Source organism: Primulina huaijiensis, unplaced genomic scaffold (assembly GCF_012295235.1).
Source record: "Primulina huaijiensis isolate GDHJ02 unplaced genomic scaffold, ASM1229523v2 scaffold23605, whole genome shotgun sequence".
NCBI lineage: Eukaryota > Viridiplantae > Streptophyta > Magnoliopsida > Lamiales > Gesneriaceae > Primulina > Primulina huaijiensis.
In genome coordinates this window covers 476,077-485,921 of record NW_027355821.1, presented here as the reverse complement: position 1 = coordinate 485,921, position 9,845 = coordinate 476,077, and the positions used below count along the sequence as shown (strand labels likewise).

At 30.7% G+C, this 9,845-nt stretch overlaps 1 protein-coding gene across 1 annotated transcript; it reads left to right on the top strand.

The window, feature by feature from the left end:
- Positions 1-2,804: 2,804 nt before the first annotated feature.
- LOC140967153 (NAC domain-containing protein 43-like) lies at positions 2,805-4,900 on the top strand. The gene is made up of 3 exons (XM_073427567.1): positions 2,805-3,203; positions 3,299-3,579; positions 4,056-4,900. The coding sequence occupies exons 1-3, from the start codon at positions 3,017-3,019 to the stop codon at positions 4,692-4,694; spliced, it is 1,107 nt and encodes a 368-aa protein (XP_073283668.1). The 5' UTR covers positions 2,805-3,016; the 3' UTR covers positions 4,695-4,900.
- Positions 4,901-9,845: the final 4,945 nt, after the last annotated feature.

Here is a 9,845-nt window from a genome sequence, read left to right as displayed (position 1 = left end):
CAATACACATTGCTACAAAAATTAAGTGCATATATAGAAATTTATGAAAGTTTTTAAATACAGAAGCGACTACATTGTTGCCTAAGTGAATAAAAATTATAACTAAAGTAATAATAAAAAAATAGTTCGATATTGTTTTGATAAAGAAATGTATAAAATAAAATGGAAAAAAGGGGAAAATATCTCCATCCTTCCTAGCACCATATTTCTCAACTCATCATATGTATCAAGCTGTTTGAAAAAGACCTAATTGCAAACTTCCTAATTCTAGTTTCCCTTTTCCTCTTTTGTTCTGAAAAATAAAGGAGTATGAAAATTACGAAAACTCTTACATGGTTAAACCCTAAGTAGAGCTGATTAAAATAATGTATGAAGTGTCTATTGATTCAATTATTAATGATGAAGTATAGATCGAGATTATGACTATGTTTGGATAAGTACTTAAAATATTTTTATGAAAACGTTTTTTTTTTATAAGAAATAAAACGAAATAGTATTGATGTGATGTTAGAAAATCGACGAGGAATCTAACAAAATACTATTGAAAACAAAGTTATATAAGAAATAAAACGAAATAGTATTGATGTGATGTTAGAAAATCGACGAGGAATCTAACGAAATATTATTGAAAACAAAGTTATAGAATTATAACTCAAAATCGAAAAATTAGACGACGGAACATTACACTTATTGTATTCGGTCGGGAGAGGAAAGAATATGATTAAGCGATGGGGTGTGACGACTGACGATAATGGTTGTTTGGAGGGAGCTTTTCTTTGAGATTTTAAGGTCGGATGTCACGGTTTGGGATGGTCTCAGCTTAGACAATTGAGACCTCAAACGCCCAAAGTAGGACCATTACCTACTTTATGCTACCCATAGTGGGCCCTTCTTCCACTTTATTTAGTCGTATCCATCATTCCAATTTGATGTTTCATAAAACTAAATTTACATATATAAACTAATATACAAAGTGTTGTTTTATTTAATCATTTATTAAAATTAGTAAGTATTAGTTTTTGAATGATTATTTAAATTATGATATAATATTATGGATATATTTAAATTTTAAATATTATTATTAAAAATTATTATATCAAAATATTTATATTATTATGAGATAACGCTTAAACAATGATAACATTTTTTTACCGTTAAATTGACTTTTTTTGTCTTGGTTGGGTGAAATTGTTATTAATAAAAATATGTTTACTAAATCATATATTATTTTTCTATCAAAATTTTAACAATATTTAAATATTTTTCAAAAGTCAAAGCTTTCGTTATTTATTAGATGGATAAATTTTGATTAAAAATATTAGTTATTTTTTAGAACACGTTAAAAATATTTATATTAAAATTCTAATTAAGATGCAAAAGTATAATAATAGTAGTTTACTAAAAGTCAATAAACAAGCATATACGGCGACACTATTTTAAAAGAGTAGGTTTCTTGTGAGACGGTCTCACGAATCTTTATTTGTGAGACGGGTCAACCCTACCGATATTCACAATAAAAAGTAATATTATTAGCATAAAAAGTAATACTTTTTCATGAATGAGCCAAATAAAAAATCCGTCTCACAAAATACGACCTGTGAGAACGTCTCACACAAGTTTTTGTCATTTTAAAAAGTTGAAAGCGTAATATTGTATAAAATTTTTTTTTTTATTTAACATGATAGAAAGTAGTGAGAACTAAAATATAAAAGTAGCAAAACTCAAACTCATAGCCGAAATTAAATTAAATGATATAATCAATGTAAACGCTTAAATGTATATCAAATTAAAATTTGAATTTTAAAAATAAATTGAAAAAACTTCATATTTAGTTACACATTTATTTCAGATTTTTTCTTAAATATTTAACGTTGTAGGTGAATACATTAGTAATAATAAATATTTCTTTCTATAGGAATATTTAGGCTGAAACTTTCCAAATATGACAAAAAATCTCTTTTTATGTATATATAGATTCAACACATATACACACACATATATATATATATATAATGTGTTGTAATTGTAGTCCTAAAATTAATAATATATAAATAATTTTAGAGACACATTACAAAAAAAATCTTACTGTGTTATCTTCTTTATAATCATAATTCCCCTTTTGAGTTCGAAAAGATAATTCATTTTAACGTAAGAAACTGCAAACAAGGCTCTTTAACACAAGTCGTTGCATTTTTATAGATGTTTGAATTCAAGCATACAAAAAAGGGGAAAAAGAAAGTTGTTATAGCATCATTTGGTTTGAAAGATAAGACGACGAAAAATATATAATTTTGAGATGATATATCGATATATATATGTGGATAATTACAGAATGATATACAAACGCAAATTATTTGTAGAATTTGAGATAAACACATGACGAAACAATGATATACATGCAATATTTTAACGTCTGATCATTGAAATCACACGATGTCAATGTGTAATTGTATACATATAATGTGCAAGTTTAGAACATTAAAAATATATTGTCAGATGATCCGATGCATGATTTAGAACTAGCTAGGGACTAAGAAACTCACATTTTAAGGTGTTCATACTCGACTTTTTTTTTTTTTTTTAATAAAAAAAATTTTAATTAATTATTTTCAATAATTAATTTGAAGAGTTTTTTCTTTGTTGCTAGTTCACCTATATAATTAATTGTATGGTATATCCTTTGGATTTTTGTGGTTGGTATTGTTGAAGAAGCTAAAGGCCCCACTCTAACTCCATCATACCAAAAACCCCAATTCCCATGCATATATCTTAGCCCTACAACTTTATATAAATCATCATCTCCTCCAAACACTTTTCCCTCAACACATCTCTTCTTTAATCTTCCCCTAATTCCGATCCTCACACCGCTTACACTCAGAAAGGAGAACAAAAAAGACCCTCATCTTTAATTTCAATCTTCTTTCCCGGCTAGCGAAAGTAGACTTATGCATATATAGCCAATATTTAGTGACAGATCGGTATATACTTTGAGAGACAGAAAAATAATATTATTACAATGTCGGATCAGGACATGAGTTTATCCGTAAACGGTCAGTCCCGGGTGCCTCCTGGATTCCGTTTTCATCCGACCGAGGAAGAACTTCTGCACTATTACCTCAGAAAGAAAGTCGCCTATGAGAAAATCGATCTTGATGTCATTCGGGATGTCGACCTTAACAAACTCGAGCCCTGGGATATTCAAGGTATATCTATTATCTATATAATATAAATGATTTTATCCCCAACAAATTTATATATGTAGATGAAAACCAGTTTCTTGACACGATTTTTTTTGCAGAGAAATGCAGAATAGGATCAACCCCACAAAATGACTGGTATTTCTTCAGTCACAAAGACAAGAAGTATCCAACCGGGACTCGAACTAATCGGGCCACTGCTGCGGGTTTTTGGAAGGCTACTGGGCGTGACAAAGTGATACACAGTAATTTCCGGAGGATTGGGATGCGGAAGACTTTGGTTTTCTACAGAGGAAGGGCTCCGCATGGCCAGAAATCAGACTGGATCATGCATGAATATAGGTTGGATGATCATGCCAACACTCATGACTCCACTGCTAATGTAAGCTACAAGATTTTTTCCACCTGTTTTTTTGGTTGGTAATATCACTCGATATTTTTTACATCTTATTATGCCCTCAAGTTTATTTTACCTTCGCACACACCATTGAACTTTTGTCTAAAAATATTTGACATTTATAAGATGAATACACATAACACTTGGTATATAACTATATCGAAAAAAGTTTATGGCAAAAAATTACAAATAAATAATTTGAATTCCTATTTGTTTATTTACTTTAATTTGTAATAAGTGCGGAATTATACCAATGGGTTCAAAATAAATACCAGAATTTGAGTTATTCTTTGAAATTCATGTCCTTGAACCAACATCTACCCTTTTCTCCAAAAGCAACCTCACATGGTTTTAACAGAAATTTATGGTGTTTTTAATACCTTTTTACACAATTATTAAGGAATTTTTTGCAAATATAGATATATATAACCGATCATATTCTTAAAATAAACAAATTGCAGGCTCCAAATAATTTAACCGGAGATTCCGGGACAGAGGAAGGCTGGGTGGTCTGTCGGGTTTTCAAGAAGAAAAACTACCACAAGGCATTGGAAAGCCCCGCGCCGCACATGATGGCGTCGTCTACCTCGATCTTAACCCCAAACCACCCCCAAAACGATGTAGTTCTGGACCACCTGCTCATGTACATGGGAAGATCATCTTCTTCCTGCAAGCAAGAGAACGAAACAAACAGTGTCACCCTTTACTTACCAGATCAGGATCCTTCTTGTTTCGTGCACCTCCCGGGATTGGAAAATCCAACGGTTCATAACATCCTAGCCGAAATGGAGCCATCTTCGTCCGTCAAACCCAATATCGAACCGAGTGATTGGGTGGCGTTGGACCGCCTCGTGGCGTCTCAGCTGGACTGCCACGGCTCCAAGCAGTTTTCGGGATACGACGACCCGACTGTCGATGATGATTTCTCATTTTCATTCGGTAATGACACTAATGAAATACGACTGCCGAACATGCATAATACTTCTGATCATATCACACCAGAAAATCTTTCCAGCTCCGACGCAGATTTCTGGAGCTTCGCTCGATCGTCGTCCTTGTCATCGTCGTCTACAGATCCACTGTGCCATTTATCTGTATAATTATACAAAATATTGTAGTCGTTTTTTTTTTTGGTTTTAAATTTCAGAGTCGTAAATGGTAATGATAATAGTAATGATGAGAATGATGACAATAATAATTCGTTAATACATACGTAAGTACGTGAGGTTACTGTATTACATGTGTATTATATTAAGGATAATTCGGAAGATCTTATAATATTGGGTGGTGTTTAAATTTTTTCAACCATCTTTATTAAAACATGCATTGTCATGCGACTAATTTATTCTCTACGTCCTTTCACTTTGTTAAGATTATTGCATTTGAAATCTAAGTGAAATATGCATGGAACTAATAATATTTTGAAAGAAAGATTTTATTGTCTGTTCGGATAAATATGGTTAAAAAAACTTCTCTTTTGTTTTTAAAGAAAAGATGAATCAGAAGTTTTAAATTTTAGAATTTGATTTTTGAAAATTCGAAATCAATTTTAGAAAAGTGAGTATGATAAGATGTATGCACTTTTTTTGTTCGGATAATGCTAAAGGTACAACGTAAATATCGTACAACGATATATATTTACAATAATTATATCGTGATATTTTGTTATTATTTCGTGAGATTTTGTTTTGAATTTATCATGAGATTTTGATAAATGAAATTTTTGTATTGAATTTTTTGTGTTGTAAGAATTGTTGTACAAATTTGATTGTACATATAATATTACTCTTTTTGTTCATGCCCGCAATATCTACTAGTAAGAACTGTGGATGATTTTTAGGGTTCTTCTTTTTATGCCGCACCAAGACCAATCGGCACGGCTTCCATGTTTAGGGTGACTCTTACACCAACAAATTGAAGTCCTTTAAACTATGGGAAGTATTTGATAATCTAATATTATAGTCTCATGCATATTTCACTTAGGGACGTTTGATAATCTAACATTATAGTCTAATAATTTTTATATAATATTTTTTAAATAATTCAAACTTTATATTTCAATTAATATTATTGAAATATTTTTATGTATTATATATCAGCATACTTTTAAAAAAATTAATAGGATTGATATTTGCCTTTCCTCTTGCGTATCACTTACATCAAAACACGTACATTTAACGTTGGCAAGGAGTATATATTTGTGTGTCTCATATTATTATTATTATTTTATAATAAAAATGTCCCGTCAAATTTAGAATAATTCAAATTCATGCACTAAAAAACTATAAATACGTCGTCGTTATACTCTGAAGAAAAGTATTTATCCAATCCTGTCGTTGAATCTCAGTTGATTTGATGGAATGATCCATGTTTCCTGTTTTTTGATTTTTTTTCAAGCCTTCGTACGTGTTTAAAATTGTTACGTGGTTAAAAAAATTTAGTTAGGTCGAATATTTGTATAGATAATATTTATAATCCAGAAATCGATTTTTTTAAAAAAATAACAATTATAACTGAACAAAATATTTACTCGATGCAAAGTTTTTTTAAGTTTGTAATTAACCAATTAAATTCGAGCCAAAAACCTCTATGTGTCGTCTTGTAGTTAATTTAAAAGAAATATGGTATTTTTGTCCAATGACTTTTTCTGTTTTAAATTAATTTTAACACACATAACTTTCAAATTTTAGTTTCAATGCNTTTTTTTTTTTTTTTTTTTTTTTTGCTTTTCGGTCATATTTGATGAATGTTGACATGACATTAATGTGACTTCAGAACTTGCCGACTTGTCCGATACTAATTCAGCAATCTGATTAAAATAGACGACAATAAAGAGTAAATATATCAAAACCTAAATAATAATTAATACTTCCAAATTATATGACTTGTTGGGGACTAAATTTAAAAATAATGAAAACATGAAGATTGAGACATGGAAGAGAACAGAAAGTCGATGAAAGAAAATGTTATAAATTTTAGAAAATATTATGTGTTCAACAATACACATAATTATCAAACCTTCGTCGGATCCACAAATTTTCACTACAACTCGTCGGACTTCAAACAAAATCGCTCTTAGGTTCACAAACAACTGTTATGCTTAAAAATTATTTTAAGATTCATGAATAAAATTTACAGAAATTTCTTTCCTTTAAGATTCATGAATAAAATTTACAGAGATTCAGATTTTATCAGAGTAAGTGATGGTGGTGAGTCCAAGGAGAAAAATAAGAAAGAAATAATATAAAAGAGTGATGGAGGCGCAGGAGACGTATTCCAATTTTTATATAAAATTTAAAAATATAAAATTATACCCTAATTTGGCGGGCCAACCCGCCCCGTTTGGGCCCGACCAATATTGGCCCGCAACCCAAACGGGCTCAGCNATATATATATATATATATCACATGATGTTTCAACAAATTAAATATAAAGTGGGGTTTACCGACAGACCGGTGTATAGTGGGAAATTAAAGAGTCAAAATGATATTCATTAAGGAAATAAAAAGACATTTTGTTAATCATTTGATAAGAAAGAAGGGGAAAGGGGGTTTTGGCCAATTAGTGTTGAGAAATTAATTAAAGAGGACAATATGACACTGATTTCTCATGTTTCTTCGTGACGTTTCACTTTCTTTCACCCGATTGATGCCTACGTTTTAACGCAAAAACCTTTACTAATAACAAACCCACCACTCTTCACCTTTGTGACCAAAATTTCATCAAATCAAGTAAGTATTCATACTTCTTTCTTTTCAAAATTTTAACTGATGATTTGTCATCATTTTGAATTGATATCCCTCATATATAGATAGAAATTTACTCACACATAGTGGTTTGCATGAAAAGCTAGTTAAATATTTGACTTCAAGATAACATTTTTATCCGAAAAACAAATTTGGTGAAGATAGGATAATGATTAAAATAGTTTTTGAGAGAATTTTTGCTTATTTTAAAGTGATTATTTTAGAGATTTTTTGAAAGTGCAGGAGAAGCAAAAGTAAGGAACTAGTGTTTTAGAGAAAAATTGATTCCATTTTTTTTTTTTTCATAAAATTTAACATTTTAAAAAATCTCAACAATATTTAGAAAAAATGAGAGTAATTGTGAAATATTATCAATTTTTTAAAGATTCGAATGATATATTGTAACTTTAAACTATTAACAAAAAAACAGAATTAAGCTGACAAAAAGACATCTCAATCTTACTTTTAGATTTTGGTTAAAAGTGGTAGAAATTCAACTAGCTGGTTTTCACAAATACTCCAAAACATTTATACTCGGCTAGACTCGAAGAAGTGATTCTTCTAAAAACTCTCTAAATAGGTTTCCGATCATAAACTTTTCTAATTTGGATTTTTATTATTTTTTGTTTCTCCTCTTACAATTCACGGCCCACACCCAGCTATAATAACGTCCTGGCTAGTAAAAAGGCTAAATGAGCAGCTGGAAATCTTTTTGCCTGATTTGGACTTGGTAGCCTTATGCAAATGATTGCTCCTTTCCAAAATATATAGCTTGTGAGCTGAAATATTAGTATATTACAGACCCAGCACAAATTTCTTTAAATTTTATTTAATTTGCTGACAATTTTTATAACTGGTATTTCCCCATATCCATTATGAGACTCAGCTAATCATACAATACAATTCTGTTCATTGAAAAATTACCAAATCTTTTCATTTACACAAACTTATATAATATTCAACATAAATTAAGGTATATTTCCAATTTTTTACGAAAAGTGGATAGGAGAATATGGTGTGAATTCGATTGTTTCCTGAACAAAAATTTTTTTACTGTAAAGAAAGAATTATAAAATAAGGATGTACGCATATTTCTGGGAAATGAAAATACTTTCAGAATATATGAACAAATATCCCTTTGAGGTTCAGCTTCAACTTCATGTGGAAGTTGGACCTGATGCTCATTCTTTAACGAGCATCTCATATTACAGTTAGATATTGGAGCGTTAACTAGTCTACATCGAAGAAAATAGGCATGACACAGACAATTTTTACAACACCGGGGAGGGATTTATCTGCACCGAGTGGATTTACAACAACCAATGACTACGTTTGACATACACAGGGCGGAATTCAGTCATGAACTGGCCCAAGTTAGATGCATACGGTCTTTCGGAGTTAAGATTCAAAGGAATGACAAATACCAACATGGATGATTCATTGATTTTCTTAATCCTTATGTGAATAAATATCTTTCCTTACTTGTAGATTGAACTGTGCAGCTGGGATTTCCTTGCAACATCGTACAGAAGTTTCATCAAGTCAGAAATGGCGGGAACTAAGCTCGGTCGACTATAGATCACTATACTGCCTAATTAAGTTCTTTAAATAATAATAAATTTCAAAATTTTACTCCCCCTTTGAGCCAGGGTTGCTGCTAATAAAATCTTACACCAGCAAAGACCGTAGAATATCATTGCAGAGAATAAAATACAAAGTCCAGTTTTCCAAGTAAAAGCTTCATAAGTGATAATATACTGTGGTCCATAGATTAATCTTTTTGAGCGCAGCACACCGTTTGCTCCACCGTATTTTGAATATTGTTTGACCAGTCCAGAGGTAAATGCACCACTGTCACTGGCCCCCTTTACCCAAAAAAACCAAAATAAAAAATAAATAGAATCTGGATTCCCCTGCACCTGCACATGTCTTGCTATCTGATATAATAGTAATCCATGTGGATTTATTTTGGGAATAAAATGATTCTATTGAATTTGATATATCTTTTTTTTTAACGCATCACATTTCGAACTGAAACTCAAGATTCTTGGCACAGTTTACTTTAAAACACGACTCTATTCATTATTTTATAGTCTGCTCTACAGTTTCTTTCCCAGTACCGGTAAATAATATTTTATTTAAAATATAGATGCCCTAATTTTTTTTAACAGATCTGTTAATCTTTACTCCCAAAAAAAGAGTGAAAATTAGCCAACGCATTTGATAAAATGGCTCCTTTTCTTTTTACCAACGGTTCACTTGCATAATGACACAGACCACGTGAAGGCAAGAGGAGAGTCAGCAATTATTTATGGCACGTTCAATCACAAAGCCCACCTTTTTTTTTTTGGTCTTTTCAGTTTTATTATGTGTTAATAGGATGATTTTATGCCACATAATTTGTTTTTAAATCATGTTTATGAGAACAACTTGTATAAAAAATCATAGAATCACCATTTATCATGTAAGTAAATGGGCATGGGATTCCTATGTGACAGCTTTCTT

Excerpts from the sequence above, each read along its gene's own strand:
- LOC140967153 (XM_073427567.1), top strand. The coding sequence starts at position 3,017 with ATGTCGGATCAGGACATGAGTTTATCCGTAAACGGTCAGTCCCGGGTG. Across the intron at positions 3,204-3,298 it reads CGAGCCCTGGGATATTCAAG|AGAAATGCAGAATAGGATCA; the intron begins GTATATCTATTA and ends TTTTTTTTGCAG. Across the intron at positions 3,580-4,055 it reads CTCATGACTCCACTGCTAAT|GCTCCAAATAATTTAACCGG; the intron begins GTAAGCTACAAG and ends AACAAATTGCAG.